Below are 17,469 nucleotides of genomic sequence, written 5' to 3' on the forward strand. Positions count from 1 at the left end.
AAATCTCTTTCACATATAATGATGGACAAGGGGTCTAATGCTCATGCTCCTCAAACTATTGTAAGGATAAGCACGAGACAATGATTCAAACTTGTCAATAACTAATAGCTCTCAACATTGCATACTACGACTCCATGGATTTGGATGTTCATGCACACATCTCTTGCTCTATGAACTCTTGGTTCATCTCCCTTTATTTTTTCGTATCCTTCACAATATAGCTCGAAAGCAAGGCTAGTGCATAACATCTCGCCACATCCTACATCAACAAAACAACCACATGGCAAAACTCCAGGGTTATCTCCCTTTATTTTTTTGTATCCTTCACGATATAGCTCCAAAGAGAGGCTAGTGCATAACATATTGCCACATCCTACAAGAACAAAACAACCACATGCCAAATATTCCTCTTCATATTGGATAGGGTCCATACCACAATAATTCATTCACAAAGAAAATAGCCCCTTCCACAAATTAGAACGTTATGGAACAACCATTTAGCATCATCACATTATAATCTATTCAGCCAAACAAAACAAAACAACCAAATTCTAATGATCATTGTTTAGAAACTTTTACTTTTCTTACCATGATTAACATGCAAGCCATTGATCTGATCTCATTCACTTCAGTGTACGAAATGTGTGGTGTGGAAGAGAAGAAGAAGATTATGATGCTGTGAGACACGCAGAAAATCTCACACACACAGCGCTTTGGAATGTTGGGTCGTGAATTTTCTCCCGGCCATATCTCTGCAACCTTCCATAGCTCTCCCTCACAAGAAGGAACCAAGGATTTCATCGTCCAATCGAAGGTGAGAAGACCTAGACCGTTGCTGCTCCCTTGTAACAATAATAGAACACTATTAACAAGATTTTGCCCTGCAAGGTCCTCTGTTATATGTACAAGAAAGCAAGGATCGCTTATTTCTGCAAAGTTTCTCGATGACCACATGTTCGTGTCAGACAAAGACCCTTTTTGTCCGCAGAATCAATGGTCTTTAGTTACGTCTTTCTCTGGGAGGAGAAGAACTCCTCGGACTCTTCTAAATGTGAAGAGATCGTCTTCTTTGAGTGGAGACTTGAAGACATCTACTACTATAAGCAAAATTCAATATGCATTTAGTTCTGATGAAAAAAGACATGGCCTATGTACATCTTCTTCTATATACAAAGGTGAAGGTTCATATAGTTCTGATGTGAAAAAACCGGGCGAATATACAGTTTCTTCCATGAGGAAAGGTAAAGATTCATATAGTTCTGATGTCAAGAGACATGGGGTATATAAATCTTCTTCTATAAGCAAGGGTCAAGATTCTTACAGTTCTGATGCAAAGAGACATGGCCATTATACATCTTCCTCTATGGATAAAAGTAAGGATTCGTTCAGTTCTGGTGAGACTAGGCATAGTTCATATACTTCTTCTGTTAGTGACGGCAAAGATCTGTTTCAATCCAAAGGTGATCAAGGTCGTAGATCATCAAATAAAGGGTTTGATGTACTTGAAGAGCTTATACCTTCAGTAATAGCAAGTCCAAGGGGTTCGACCTTAAATCCAAATGATGTTTGGCGAAAAGCTTTTGTCAAGAATAAGAGCAATGAAAAAAATTCACAAATCGACATGGTCGATCATATTGAAAGACATGGCACTATATCCTCAGTTAGAAAAGGTAAAGATACATACCAATTCAATATGCCTGAGGATGTCATAGATGATGTGGATAATGAGGTGTTAGTTGCAAATGATGGTTCTAAGAGGGTTTATGTTGAGGATAAGGGAAGGAAAATGCCACAAGCTATTATTCGTGATATGGCGAAAAGATATGGACATACATCTTCCATGAGAAAAAATAAAGTTCCAAACAACTCTAAAAGTGATCAAGGTCGTAAATTGTCGAACAAGGGATTTGATAGGCTTAATGAGCTTATACCCTTCACAATGGCCATTCCTGATAATAGAAACAGTGAGCCCAAGACGTCTCCATTAACTGAAGATGGTGATTTGAGAAGTGGTTTTGTAAAAGATAAGCATAGTGGAATTCTACAAACTGATGTCAAAAAGAGGTCTGGTTTTACGTCTTTCATTGGCAAACGTCAAGGTCTGTATAGTCCTGGTGGTGCTCAAGGTAGCAATTCCCAAAATAAAGACTTTGATGTGCTCAATGATAATAACGTAGGTAATGATCATACCAGAAATCGGGAAATTTTGTATTCTAGCTATGGCTCTACAACTGAAGATGATGATGAAGATGAAGAAGATGATGATCGTGTGGAACAACAAAGCTATGGGAACTCTTCATTGTCATCTTCTTCTTCCGCAAATGTGACCAAATCCAACCTTGTTATAACATCTCCTCAGATCCAATCAAATGAGAGGGCATCTCTTCAGAGCCAATCAAATGAGAGATCATCTCCTCAGAGCCGACCAAGTGAGATACCTCTTGAGAAGGCTATTTTTGGATTTAATAAGGGTTTGAAAATAGACAAGCCTTCCCTACGCGGCCAAGAAGTGTTATGGGCTCTACAACAAGCAGCTATAGAGAAGGCAAAACTCAAGCAAAAGAAACGGAAAGGAACAGTTAGAGGAACTAGTGAAGATTTTAAATCCAATCAAGTTGCTCCATCAATGGAAATAAAGAATTGGGAAGATGCAAAACCTATTGTTATCAAGCAAGAGTGGAATATTCAGATTGAAGACTTGGAAAGACGAATTTCAAATCTAAGAAGCGTCAGAACATCATCAAAGCATAAGTTATCATTTTAGTTGGTTGTGAATATCAAACATGTGAGTCTTGGATCTACAAAGTCTTAGAACATCAACATTTCTTTACCTACATTATGTGATTCGTTGCGTCCATACAGTAAAGTAGACATACCACCATCATTATTTTTGTTCATGCAAATCGCATGTATCAATCATTCTTTTGGAAAATGATAGGAGTCTAAGGCTCTGGAAATAAATGGACATCACCTTTATATATATATATATATATAGGGTTTAGATTGTTTCTATGTGCAACTATATTGGACTATGCTGTACAGTACAGAGCTCTAATCCTAAACATCAAGATTTTTTCTATATGCAACTATATTGAATCATGTTCTGCAGTACAAATTACTTGAAGGACAGCTCAATGGAACTTATTCATCCAGATACTAAAATCTAAGTTTCAATTACAATTGAACTGCAATCCCATGTACTGGTCCAAAAGAAGCAAGATCTATAAAGCCGTGTGTCAAACAATAAAAGCCGTGGATTGATAAAAACCAAGCCGTGTAGTTTGTAAATAAATTTGTACAGTATTATATTAAATTATCGTAACTTTATAACAATGGACAGATCAAAGTGAGGTGATCTTTGCCAATACGATATGAGTCAATTGTTTTAGATGCCAAATCACTGGCAGAGAAAAAATTCTACATTTTTTAGTTGCATTGCATAACATAGTCCAAAATGTGAAAGAATATATTGCTAACACAGAAATAACGGGAAGAAAAAAGACACGGAAGTTATCAGCATTTCATCTTGTGCACCATATTTCTCACATATTGTTCTTTGGACTTTTCTCAACTTGCAACAGCAAATAATGAAGAATAGCACTTTCACACTACGCACTCCATCTCATGGGTCAATATTGGCCTCTCTATGGATGATAAAAAATATTTAATCTAATCCAAGATAAAAACTACAGTTAATAGAAGTTTACCAAGCTGAAAGAATATATTACTGCTCACACAGAAATAACAACAAACAAAAAGGACACTAAAGATATCATCATTTTCAACGTATGCACCATATTTCTCACATACCTATTCAATTTCATTATGGCTCTCACAAATTGTTCTTCAAACTTTTCCCAACTTGCAACCACAAATTGTGAAAGTAAGAATAGCGCACACTACACACTCCATCCCATGGGTCAACATTGGCCTCTCTATGGACATTAAAAAATATCTAGCCTAATCCAAGATAAAAACTACAGTGAACAGAAGTTTACCTAGCTGAAAACATCAAATGCATTCAAGAGTGAGTGATTTTCAAAAACCTTGCACCTTACGAGATTTGGATCCATTGACAGAGCAGAAGCAGTTCCTTTTGTGCAGCACCCTAAAAACCCAGATGCAACTCAATATGTGCAAAACCTTCCTACTTTTGCAGACAAATTTTACATACAAGCATTTCCATTCCACCCAGATGCAAGCCATTCCAAAACCAATGTCATTTCTAAAACGAAATTCTCTCCATACAAAATTGTAGGCCCTGAGAGCATTAAAATAAGCTCTTTCTGGCATAGTAGGCTTGATAAGAATAGCATTAACAATCAAAACTTTGCCTTCCCTTATCATCTTTTGCCTTTATGGGTTGGAATTATAGCCCCCATCACTCTGATAATATTTCGAGGATCTCCAAATATAGAGCCTTTTTTCCTTTGAAAACACCACTCCTTAGTCACTAAAACTGAAAGAGCTTAAAAGTGCTTTGAACCTTATCCAGATTTTTTACGGGCTATATTGTTTTAGTATACAGGTTCTCGTTAATTTGTTAATGAGATCCAACAAAATATGGTACAACACATAATGAAAATAGTTAAAAGGCAGTTTTGCTTCTTCCACGTACTATGAAACGACCTATCGACGTACATTCATGTTTTTACACATAATGGGCATTTCAGAGCATTTGGAACCAAGAGAACTCTCCAGTGGTAATAAATTATAATGTTGGTGGTTGTCTAGAATTTCCATTTGTTTGTTGCCTTTCGTTTATTTTAATCTTAAAGTCCTACACAATGTCCTGCCCATCTTTTGATTTCTGTATCTGTTATTTCTTATCAGTGACTTCTGCATCATGTGCAATTCTTGATCCATTGTCTTGACCAAGTCTCCGATCCGCCTCTTTAATCACTCCATAAGTTACCTTAAACATAGAAACTCAATACAATAACCTAACCAAAATCTAAATATGCAAAACAAATGGGAGAATAGAATTCATATATACCTGTTGTTGCATATGTGTGTGTTTCCTTGCCTTCTTCTCTTTCCATGAATTTCTGACGTGTCTCATAAAATTGGAAATCATCCAAGATGGATGGATGTCTTCACATTATAGCTCTTAAAAATATTGAGCATTTCTAGCCCCTGGTTTAAAGGGACCTGCATTGGAAATAAAACTATCATAAAGCTTGATTTTTTCAGAAGGAAACTATATCTGTGACTCTTTGCATATACAGATATAGATATTTAGTCACATATATATGGCGTAAATTAATGTCATATCCATACTATAGAGTTATGTATGACAGATGCTCATTGTCAAACCAAGATCACAACATATTCATGCAAAATTCCATACCAAAACTACAGGCATGGATATGAATTTGCTACCAAAGGATCTATCCGAAATTTGATCTGGTTTTCCTCCACAAAACATAAATTGAACCTTCCAGTTACAATAAACTACTTATTCATCAGCGAATCTCACTATTATGAAACTCCTTCGACAAAATTGCATATGAACTAGCCATCCTATGTTTGATAGCTACTAATGTAAGATTGATTGTGCACGTCTATTTTAAACATTTTTTGAGAAATATATATACACAATCCAAGTGTTTTTATAACTCTGACATGTGCTTGGATGATTGAAAATGACTCAAACAAAACTCAATACAATAGAGAAATGAGCCTCTTTCAATAATGGAGGATTGCTATATGTCAAATATTTTATGAGAGAGACATAATGGGAGTTGTAATATACGCATGAAAACCCCTAATGAGATTGATCATGTCAGTCTAAAGCCCTACTCGCACAACATTCACAATCCTTGCCTTGTGAGTATGAATAATTTTATTTAACTTGGGAGTAACCACATGTAATAATGTTACATAAACATTTAGATGGAGAAAGAGGTTTAGAATTACTAGCGTTAGGTTAGGTTAGGTTAGGTTAGGGAAAAAGGTTATGTAGGTTGTTATAGGCTCTTCAGAAAAGCATCCAAACCACAGGTCAGGTCAATCCATAACATGCAAAATACATTTGTTTGTTCCATGTTCCCACCCACTAAGGCACCTGGCCTGGCTTGCCTCTCTCTATATATGTGTGTGTGTGTGTGTGTGTGTGTGTGTGTGTGTGTGTCCTTTCTTCGATTGAAGAAGACCCATGGGATGGATGGATGGATCAGGTGCCCGAGACGAGACGATGACTCGTGTTGTTGATCCTCTTGTCGCATGCCTCTAAATAGATTAGGTTCTCGCACAATGGATGTACAATGATCGTGTATTTTGATACATATACAAAGGAAAGGAGCAAGACAACTTCGCCTTATTGCCCAATGCAAGTCCTTGCCCTTCTCTATCGATGAAGATTGGCTTTTCTAAATGCAAGGCAATAATGAGTTGATAATGTCGTTGATGAAGATAGACTCATTCGCTACTGGCCCCTCGAACACTAAACATTCACAAGTAGATACGCAATTCCTTTTCGTCATTTCCATGTCATTACTACATGTATACCCTGTTGAAGATTGATCTCGTACTATGACATACACACGGGTTGCCATATCAACACCAATCCATACTTCTTATCACATGTTGAAAATCGCCGTCACCTCAAATTTTAATCTTTACATCTTGCAATGCATATTTGAGCTTTGAATTTTTATATGCTCCAGACACGCAATTACACAAGACAAAATGCAGAATGGAATGAAAGGTTCAAACGTTCTATGATAATCCCTTGGAATGTGGCCAACTTTGTCTTTAGACCAATGTCATTATCATGGCCAAGAGTGCACTCTGTTCAGTATGAACACCATATTCTATTCAACTTTTGTAGCAGTGCATGCTTCATTCTAGCCACTAAAATCAGACAAGATATTGTACACTTCATGGTCAATCATATATAAGATGGGGTGGGGCATAACCCATGGAATCATTTTAATATGGGACAGGAAGAGGGTTAGTGACCATGGTGACGTTGAGCTACCAAATATTCGACACGTACGCATAGTTTGCACTCTTCTTTCAGAGAACTAAAATTGAACCAAGCCATGTGGTGTTTTTGACAGGCCAGACTAACCGGTGCGAATAAGTTTATCAATTTCCACTACATAAGTAGCATAGTTAGGGTTTAACCAATATATATATGTAGTGCTAGAAGTATGTTGTTATGCTAGAAGTGTGGGTCCAACACATGCATGTCTTCTCATGTCCATGCAAACACATCCTTGTACTTATGACGATCAAAGAATTGGCGGTAAAGTCACATGTGCAAACCTCTCACTATACAGACAAGATGAGGATCCTCAACTAAATCCCAAGTTGAATTCTTCCATTTGTGTTTAGATGGGGAATAGAGATCGTGCTCAATCATGAATTCCTCCATATATCTATCTAGTCATGTTGTTAGGGTTCGAGGGAGCATAAGTTTTGTTGTTGTCTATCATAGCGATTGTGGGTCGAGACAGACAATATTGATCCACCATTTACAACATATGTAGCTCAACTAGGCCAAGTAGTTTCAAACATCTGCATCTTCCATATTGTCCACGATGTTGACATCATTGACATGCTGTTGCAAGCTGATCATTGGGTTGTTTAGGATATTGTTCAGGTGGGGAGTTTGACATCACTCGGTGTTTCCAATCATGCTTGAATTTCGTCCTTGTGCAACCAAGGTAGGCCTAGAAAGGAATGTGAAGGAAGGCCAGGACGAATGCTGGGGACAAGAACTTAGAAATTTGGAAAATGTATGCATCAAATTGACATGGATTATGCAGAGCAAGTAGCAGAGAAGGAATGGTGGAGTCGTGTGTTTTGAGTTTCCGGCAAGTGTCAAATGTCCGGGCGGATGAGTGTGAAAGCGGACATCGGAGGTCCCGCGTTACGTGTGAACGCATGGCTCTGGCTAGGGCACTCCCACTGCTCCCCGCAAATCCTTCGTAATCCTCGTCTCGCTTCCTGTTTCTCTCCTTCCGTTTCTGCCTTCTGAGCCCTTCTTGTCTTCTGTTCTGCGTGCTGCAGAAGTGGAGGAACCCACCCTGTAGACGAAGAAGAAGAAGAAGAAGAAGAAGGAAGCCATGGGACACGCTGCTGTTTGGAACTCTCATCCGAAGAAGTATGGCGCTGGATCTCGGGCCTGGTATGCATCATCTCAATTTCTCTTCTCAAAATCCTCTCTTTGTCTTGTTGGATCTTTTCTTTTTGTTTTGCTTGGTGTTGCGCCTCTCCCTGACTCATCATGTCTCTCACGTTGGCAATTCTTTGGCTATAATACACACTTTTCTCTTGATTCTGCTCCTGTTATGTCTATCTCAACTAGTTCTTCGAACCTTTCTCTTGTCTAGAGATTGTAGGCATTGTGCATCTCTGTCTCTGTCTCTGTCTCTCTTTACAGTTTTATGCAGTCTTGTCTTGCTTAGTTTGTGCTCCTTGTATGTGGAAATATTATCAATAACGGTGTTTATTCCATTAGCTCTTTTATCTGTTTCCATGTTGAAACGACGTCAGTTTTTTACGCTTTAATCATCTGTTTATTCTTAAGACCTCTACTACCAACTAATCTATTTTGTAACCCTCTCTATTCGCTGTTATAATCCAGCGATTTATTTTCAACTTCCCTTGTTTCCTTCTTTGATATCCCCACCTTCCGTAATTCTTATTTTCAATTGCAAAGACGCATGATCTTATCATTTTTACAGTAGGTTCTCTTGATGTGTTCCGGATTTTATTTTCTTTGTGACGCTAGTTTCTGTTGACATTCTCAAATTTTGTTTTTACTAATGAATTGTTTCAGTCTCGTTAATGTACGAGCTCCATACTTAGCTCAAAGGATGCATGTCTGTTTTATATTGACATGTACTCTTGAAATACCGTATATTATATGTGTATGATTATAATTGACCAAAAGCACGTCTTACGCTTCACATTTTATAGCAGAATATGATCTGAAAATATCTATTTTACGAAAGTCAAGTCGAACGCTTCATAGTCCTTAGCAAAATATGGTCTGGAAACTTATATCTCTCTCACAATGTTCTTATTTTCTCTTGATCCTGTCTCTTGCGTGTCATTTGTCTACCGGATTTGGCTGCGTATTTCTCCTATGATGTCTGTTCGGTAATCTAGTACCATCATATCAGTGTTTACTGCTAACTATGTCGTGTAGAATTCTCTTGAATACCCTGCAATGTTTAATTGTCTTTCTAATACCCTTGGGTCCTTCTTTATTTACCTGAAAGCCTCTTCCTTTTAATTATCTGTTTGATTTCTCGGAATATAACCTGAAAAAAGGTAATCATTTAATTGAGCTCATAATATCTTCGAGAAAATTATGATATTCCCCTGCCCTCTGCTTTCCAAAGAAGTCTGCCATTCATTACTTTGCCAAATGCTTCTTTCTTTCTATTCAAAAAGGAGAGGAAGAAGGTGGATAAATCAAGTTACATTTTCTGGATAGCTCTGTAAACTGTTAATGAGTCTTACATTTTTCTCCTCATTCTCTGCAGTTTTTGTTATTTCTCAGAATGACCGTGGTCATCAATGTAAAGAATGAAAAATATAAAATCGCAATTCATCTAGCACACTCTTATTAATTTGCCTTATTTTTTGTTGATTTCTGGTATGCTCATCAATTCCTCAATTGTATTTATTTAGCCGTGTCTGTGGGAATGTCCATGGCCTTGTACGCAAGTACAACATCATGTGTTGCAGACAGTGCTTCCGAATTTACTCAAAGGACATTGGGTTTATCAAGGTATATTCTGTTCTCTAGCTTCTCAAGTTTTTTTGTCCAACTATTTGCAAGCTATTCAGAAAAGAAAATCTTCACTGTTTCCAGATTTACGTAACATATTTTATTTTTATTATTTGATGGAAAGTTAGTAATAATTGATATTTTTTGTGCCGGGATGTCTTTGTTTATGTAGAGTAGTGTATGAAAATTTGCGTATTTTTATTGATTTTTTTCTATAAGCTCTATGGTTGTTAAGCCTTCCCAAATTTACTGGGCATAGTGGTATTGGTCACATTAGTTAAGCACTAATTGTGTTGTACGAGGTTTAATTTTGAACATTGCTATAAGGACGATTGCTGCATTCATCTATCAGCAGTTACAAATATTTGCACTGTTTGCTGCTATGGAAAATTGTTTTAGATTTTTGATACTTTCTGTCTGACTTATTCATGATTCTTTTCTTTTATTTCTTTTTGCAGTATCGGTAAATGGTGATGATGGAAATTTTGGATTTCAATATCCAAAAGGCAGTTTTGTTATGTTTATGTAGCATGTTTTTTTTTGCAAACTTCAATTCTAGTATTGTTCTGAAAGAATGTAATATCATTCATTTCTAAACATGGAACTATTTTTGAGTTGTCTCTTTTGATTTTTTATATTTAGTTATCTAACTTTATTTTTTGTTGCATCTCCATCCAAGCATTGGTATGATTTTTCATTTGCAACTCTGGCATGATTTTTTATAACAAGTTTGTATAGCATTGAGATGCTGGTGATAGCGTAATTTCACCATCATCATGTGCACATAGAAGATAAATGATGTATACGGACAAGATAACGATGATGACCAGATGAACGCATATAATTGGCTACTAGATCATGTGTATGTACAATATAACTATTAAGGATCAGATGTAGTTAGATAGTCATATCTTTGGCTTCTAGCAAGCCAGATGAAGACATATCATTGGCAGTTTATGATAAACATATATGTTTATGTACATATAAGTATTAAGGACCAGATGTAATTAGATAAAGTCATATCATTGGCTTCTAGGAAGATAGATGAAGACGCATCATTGGCATTTTATGATCAACATGTATATATTTACAGGACAGTGAAGAAAGAAGACATTGAATTATTTGGTGCAATCTATCTTGTGTGAGCCTCTATGTCGGAGGCTAATTAGTCATATCTAGTTAACCTCTTCTGAGTTTATAGGTTATTGTTGATTGTTTTATGTATATATGGTTGAATTTTTTTGCTTGTATTTTATACCTTGTTATGTCTCATAGAAGGTGTTTGTACATGTGTTTCACAATGAGGCAATGTAAAATTTGTTATGTTTGACTCTTGGTGTAGAACTTACCACAAGATTTATCTTCTTTTTCTTATGAACTCCATGAAACCATATTTATTAGGGATGGGTATTTTCTTATTTACAGGTGTTTTTGTTGTCAAGGATGTGGGGTTTTTTGCGTAAAAAATCCCATTGACAATGTTCTTCTATGAAAATGTGTAATTTTAATGATATGTTGACAAAATACGTGATTTCAGGCTCTTTTTTAGTCTATGTGTAGATGATAAATGACATGAGTTCCCCTCATTTGTTGATCAGTTGTATGTGACAACACAATAGGCCAACTGTTGTGCTTAGTGAGGATTGCGGAAGCTGTCTCTTCAGATGGCTGCCATGGAGACGTGGAGTTGAGGGTCATTGGCAAAGGAGCCACTGGATTTTCCACTTGTTCAGTCCTTTCTGTTAAAATGGTTTAAGTCAATATCGTAAGTCACAATAGGGGGTAGACAACGTAGCAACTTTACTAGGTTTCAAACAAAAGAGAAATGGAACATAAAGAAACACAAACCCCTTGTTCTGGGACTTGTCCCTACGCATGTTTTCTATTTTGATTAGATCTGGCATGCAATATCAAGCATATCATTGATTCATCGGCGAATCATAACAAGGAAGCAAATGGAAGTTGAAACGAAAGTTTTCATTGTAATGAACATTCTATTTGCTATTAAGTCAGTCCTTTGCTAACCAAACAATGTGAATGTTATGACTTATGTAGTGCAATGATGTGTTCAACACTCAAGGTGGTATAAAGGAAGGATTGTAAGCCATTAAGCTTATTAACGATGATTCAGGTCTCATCTAAGTTTTTTTTTCCAAAAAAGAGCTGCTTTCCCATTATTTAGGAGAAGTCTCATCTAAGTTATTTTTACCCACATTGATATAATAAGACATAATCTTGGTCACATTCTATAGTAATTCTCTTGGATCGCATATTTCTCCTGGTTCCAAACACCAGTGAACCGAAAACAGAGCCTTGGCTGTAAACCCCTCATACTGACTCTAGATCAAGTCCTATACTTTCATAAACCCAGAACCCATAAACAACACGAGAGGGAGATCGCATATTTAACTTCCCTATGCTTCTGAGTTTTCTATGGATTAAAAGAGCAAAATTTAGCTATTTACTCACCATTAGCTATAAAATGATTCAAGGAATCCCAAATCACAAATATGTTTTATCGCTTGTTCTTGATAATTTCACTCCCATAGAGTCTAAAACTCTAGGTCTCATGAGAAAGAAGAATTGAGTTTTTTTCTTTGTAACATCACTGTGCGTTGTTTAAATTCACCTAGTGTTACATACGGATTATATCCAACTTTATTTGAGATCGCTTCAATAAAGTTTCACCTTATTACGAACAAACATCAAGAAGAAGGATTGAAAAGTAGAATCAAAATAGAGGAGAGAGAGAGAGAGAGAGGAGATGTTATAAATCAGAATAAGAATAGAATTGTAATGAATAAATAGACGGATCTTGATTGGACAAGGAAACATGATCTTTAAATATATATGCAAAGCCTTTTAAATCTAAAGAGATTTCGGCGGGACAATCCTTGATCATAGGTATTACATTAAAAATATTGGGCAAAACAGGAAGTTATAGAGCTCAAATTTTAACTAGTGTAGAGACATATTTAATTGGATAGGATAATATGTTGACAGTTTTATTTGTTTGAACTAAAATTAGAGCTACGAAAGGAGATATTTTGAAACAACCTTTTCGTGTAGACATACGAGTGTATTAAAAGCTTGATGAAAGACATGATCCAATCTAAAATTAGAGGCAGATTTTGCTTTCTGATTGGAGTTCGATTATATCTAAGCACGAAAGAAGATATTTTGGAACAGCTGAGTGTAAATGTCTGAGTGTATTTAAAGTTCAATGAATAAAATGATCCAACCTAAAATTAGAGGCTGATTTTGTATCTGATTGGACCCCTTGCTTCATTGAATTTTGCCATAAAATCAGGTAACAAAAAACATAGAGACACGATCATTAATTTTCTGGTTTCCCCTAAAAGAGAGGGGATCTATTTTTAAGATCTTTGGTTTTCAGAAGTAACCCTACAGTTTTCAGTTATTTTACACGTTACGCTTCTTAGAGAGACAAAGACAGAGCTTTGAATTGCAAATACAGAACAGTTCCCCGGCAGGAGAAATGAAGTTCTGAGTGAAACAGTGGGGAATCGGATAAGGTTAGATTTGATATTTTAATAGATTTGATATTTGGACCCCATCGATGGATATAATTATTACAACTACTATTTACAGGAAGGGAAGACAGAGAGAGATAGAGTTGCACCCATGCTTGTGGCATGTACAGAAGGAAATGTAATGTATCTACGCACGGAAAAGCCTTTGATCATATGATGTTAGCACTAGCTTCTCGAACTGTTTGAATAACACATCACAGCCACTGTCTGACACGAATCAATATAGACAATCATATATTTCACTTCTTTAAATTTGAGTTCAATAGAGAGTAAGAATTTAAGACAAAATTATGCATGTAGACACTGCTACTGAACTGCAGGAGAATCATGTACTGATTGACATTACAAATAAAGTTGAGTTAGAGAGATGGATGAAGGTTTTCCATGATACCGAAACCCTGATAAATAAAAATGTCTTGTATTATGTAGTACATCTTGCTGTGGCCAGCTTTTATTGCTAATTTCATGATTCTGATACAATAACTGGTCTGTGTACATCTAGTGAATCTAATAAAGAACACCATATCTACCTTCTTTATTATTCATGAGTAAGTAGAACAAACAGTTTAATATATTCCCTAAAGACTGGTTACTAATAACCATTGAGGATGAGATGTGTGTGATGGCTCTATGTGTGTGTATGTCTCACGAGACATGAGACTAACAATGTATTACGTGCTGATCAGTGAATGAATATTATGCAAGAAATCCAACTGATTTCCACTGCCCAGGGATAATATGAATGTTAGCTGAGACAACTGACAAGTATTGGTTGGTTTGTAGATAGATTGTTATATAGTACTTATAGGGTATTCTGAGCAACTGCTTGACATAGTTCATCTTCATTAAACAAAACCCTGTGAGAAGCCATAACTAGACTCCTCTTTGGTTTTCTGAAATGTTTGTTATTAGGGATTAATACTGCTTCTTGCTGATCTTGTTGGAAGAGAGGCGGAGCAAATGGTCGTGTGTCGATCTGGGAAAGACGAGATTCTGCAGGTTTTGAGATATGTCTAGGTGCATTCGGAGTAGGAGGCCGAATAAAACTCTCTGTCAATTTCCTGCAAAAATACAAATGTCAAATGCTGTTTACAATTTCTACATCGGACTATTCAATATAAAACTACAATGACGAGGAGAAATACTCCTTGGAGACCTGTATAAATGATTTTGCATCTCTCTCTGAAACACAGTATGCTATGATTTGTTACTTATGGCTTCTTGCATTTTCATAGAAATGATGAACGAAGCCATAGGTGATAAATCATAGCATATTGAAAGTTAAATAACCTCGTACTTACCCTTGAGACCCTGGCTGTTCTTCATTACAAGGGAAAAGTTGTGATGTCTTCCCATTTCTCTCTCTGTGGGGTGTAGTAAAGCTGAAATGGAAATGTCGAGCAAGTACAACCTACAAAATTGTGAATGACAGATAAGATTTAAATGTTTCAGAAAGAGAGTTCACAGAATATCCAACTTTAAGATTCATAAACTTACAGCCTTCCTCATACGTTTGCACACATGGGCGACTGGTTTCAAATCATCATGTTGCAGACAGCAAACTATTCTCAACTGAAATAAGACACAATAACTTATAAGAAGTATACACCAATGGTATCAAAATTAAGAGAGTAATATGGTATTGCCATAAAAATCAAATTTGTGATACTGACAGCATTTTTAGTAGAAGTCAGCTTACCAGCAGATCCAAAGGGAGAAGCTCAAGCAAAGAGTCTCCTCCATATTCTGAGTCATCAGGTGAGCTTGGTACTAAGCTTAGGTGACAGGTATTTGAAGAAGGAGTCTTTGGAGCGAGAACACCACTTGGTGTGTTGGAAAGCCGATCCAGACAACTGGAAGGAGTCCTTGGCGAAGCAAACCTCTTCCTAGGAGTGCATTCAAAAGAATTTATCGAAGATGATGGAGTGTTGCAATCAGGAAATACCTCATTATGAGATGAGGACTCATCCATGACTACAACTCTCTTTCTCCCAATTGTTGTGCAAGAACATGTTCTCCTGAGAACACAGCCTTCAACAGCATAGGTAGAGTTATCCTGACAACCATTTGTATCCATCAGTATTTGCTTCTCTTGATATAGATTCTCAAGGGAATTTCTACCATCACTATGAACCCCAACCAGAGATCCTGAACTTAAACTAAACACTTGGCACGGTGTCTCCCTTCTTTCTGAAGAGAAAATGCTGACTGCTCCATTCTGAGCACTACCGTTTGTTTTCTCTGGCTTAGTTTTCCTCCTCCGACAATATGAAGACACCTGTTCACTGCACGATACATCTGGTAAAGATGAAGCAGCGGAGAGAGGTGTAAATATAATGAAGTTTGTGTCTAGCAAGCTCGAATCAGAGACCAAATCTGCAGATTGTTGTTTCTTATGCTCCAGAGAAGGTGATGAAGAATTAGAGATTCTCAAACTTCTGCGAACGCCTTTGGGATAAGAAACAGGACTATTTGAAGTCCGAAGTTGCGCTATCTTCAACCTGCATTTGAGGTTCAGTCGGTCAATTTTCACAGTTGAAGAGAGGAAAAAATTATTGAAAGAGGAGAGAAACAGATTTATCTTCCTCTAAGTTACATAGGAAATACACTGTTATCAAGGACGAAACAAGAAAACTGATCGTTTTTAAAAGAAAAATAAGCAGATGAAGAAATAAACCTTATCTTTTAAATGTAAGAAACTCACACGATTTCCCACACTGACGGTACAAATTATTTCGTGCAGATGTTCAAACATAGAGTTTTTTTGTAAAATCAAGACAGAACACATACACAGTTCAAATTAAGTTCTAGGATACATCACAAAAATCTAATACCTATTTTAGCAGGAAACTCAAGAAAACGAACATGACATCAGCGAAGGAAAAAATAATTTTCGCAAACACACTCAAAATACTAATAACAAATAGAGCATAATCAGGTAACAAATATTTTCCTCAAACTGTAGAACAGAAAAACAAGAAATACGCCAAATTCGGTGTTAGAATATACTAAACGGCGAAAGCAAATCCTTCACTCGCAAACACGCACACATGGTTTTGAATGATGAATTTAAGAAGAAACGTCCTAAAACCTGTTTTGTTTGACAAATACAAAAAAACTAAAACGAATACAATGGGAGAGATAGCTTACTTCATTTGTAGAAAAATGCGATGAGCAGCGACGGAGAGAGAGAGAGAGAGAGAGAGAGAGAAAGCTACAGTATCTTCTTGATATTGTAGCTCTTCTGCTTCTCCTTGTTGGTTATAAGGTTAGGGTTTCTTCCTTTCTACCTCCAAAATCTAGGATTTCTTTTTCTTCAATGCAAATTTAGGGTTTCTTCTCATCTGCTGCTCCGCCTGTGGAAATTTAAGTTCACTTCTTCCTTCTTTGTATTTCGTCTTCTGTTCAAAGCTAGGGATTTGTCTGCTTCGTTTCCTTCTGTGAACAGTTGAGGTTTCTTCTTCTTCTTCTTCTTCCGTGCAGAACTGAACTGTGGATGGAGAGAGAGTGAGGAGTGGAGGGAAAACGAAATACGAAATTTTATCGAGAGCGAAAAAAGAAAAGAAAAAATTTGAGGAGTGAGAGAGAGAGAGAGAGAGAGGGAGGGATGAAATTTGGCGAGAAATCGAGGGCGGCTAATTAAAAAGGAACGAAAGGAAGAACAAGTAGCCGGTCATATCTCTACTTACAGGTGCCGGTTAGCCGGTCGCCAATCTCGACCGCCCGGCTTGCAGAAGAAGCTTCCCTATTTCTTCTTTTTTTGAATCTTTTTTGTTTTCCATTTTATTTTTTTATTTTTCATTGAACGTTATCTTTTTCTCCTTTCTCCTTTTCCCCTTTTTCGTTAATTTATATTTGTTTTTTAAAAGAGCGTCGGATTATTATTATTATTATTGCTAGTATTTTACGGAATATTCAAATTTAGTGACCTTTGAAAATGCATGTGTATGTTCTTCTTTATAAAATAAAATAAAAAGAAAACCTTGTCCTTTTCACACTTGTCCGCCCAAAACACACGCACACAAGTGCCTGACGATCCATCGAAGGTAGTAGTAGCAATAATCATCATCTCTGCTCGGAATGTTCACAGAAAACAAAAACCTCATCCCTCTTATGATGAATCATGATGGGAAAAGAAGAAGAAAAAGAAAAATCAAAGCTTCA

The 17,469-nt window shown here is 36.6% G+C and overlaps 3 protein-coding genes and 1 long non-coding RNA gene across 5 annotated transcripts; 2 read left to right on the top strand and 2 right to left on the bottom strand.

Moving 5' to 3' along the window:
* The first annotated feature begins 662 nt into the window (after window positions 1-662).
* Window positions 663-2,980, top strand: LOC147852637 (uncharacterized). Of its 2 annotated transcripts, none has more exons than XM_087333478.1 (2): window positions 663-1,094; window positions 1,143-2,980. In XM_087333478.1, exons 1-2 carry the CDS (start codon window positions 719-721, stop codon window positions 2,762-2,764), a joined length of 1,998 nt encoding a protein of 665 aa, XP_087189604.1. In that variant the 5' UTR covers window positions 663-718; the 3' UTR covers window positions 2,765-2,980. The 2 variants fall into 2 exon arrangements, with proteins under 2 accessions (XP_087189604.1, XP_087189605.1); XM_087333479.1 differs by having other exon boundaries at window positions 663-814; window positions 989-2,980.
* Window positions 2,981-4,588: 1,608 nt separating this feature from the next.
* Window positions 4,589-5,923, bottom strand: LOC147852638 (uncharacterized). The gene is made up of 3 exons (XR_015531299.1): window positions 5,756-5,923; window positions 4,997-5,151; window positions 4,589-4,915 (listed from the first exon to the last, which is right to left on the bottom strand). It is a non-coding gene; the product is annotated as an uncharacterized LOC147852638 (long non-coding RNA).
* A 2,078-nt stretch (window positions 5,924-8,001) lies between these two features.
* Window positions 8,002-10,365, top strand: LOC147852639 (small ribosomal subunit protein uS14-like). The gene is made up of 3 exons (XM_087333239.1): window positions 8,002-8,137; window positions 9,652-9,751; window positions 10,210-10,365. The coding sequence occupies exons 1-3, from the start codon at window positions 8,076-8,078 to the stop codon at window positions 10,216-10,218; spliced, it is 171 nt and encodes a 56-aa protein (XP_087189365.1). The 5' UTR covers window positions 8,002-8,075; the 3' UTR covers window positions 10,219-10,365.
* A 3,328-nt stretch (window positions 10,366-13,693) lies between these two features.
* Window positions 13,694-16,825, bottom strand: LOC147852640 (uncharacterized). Its single transcript, XM_087333612.1, has 5 exons — window positions 16,456-16,825; window positions 15,005-15,806; window positions 14,803-14,877; window positions 14,607-14,716; window positions 13,694-14,366 (listed from the first exon to the last, which is right to left on the bottom strand). The coding sequence occupies exons 1-5, from the start codon at window positions 16,458-16,460 to the stop codon at window positions 14,108-14,110; spliced, it is 1,251 nt and encodes a 416-aa protein (XP_087189738.1). The 5' UTR covers window positions 16,461-16,825; the 3' UTR covers window positions 13,694-14,107.
* Window positions 16,826-17,469: the final 644 nt, after the last annotated feature.

The sequence above is a fragment of the Azolla caroliniana genome, unplaced genomic scaffold (genome assembly GCF_043228905.1).
Source record: "Azolla caroliniana isolate FFs.n. ecotype wild unplaced genomic scaffold, voAzoCaro1.0.p SCAF_17, whole genome shotgun sequence".
Classification (NCBI taxonomy): domain Eukaryota; kingdom Viridiplantae; phylum Streptophyta; class Polypodiopsida; order Salviniales; family Salviniaceae; genus Azolla; species Azolla caroliniana.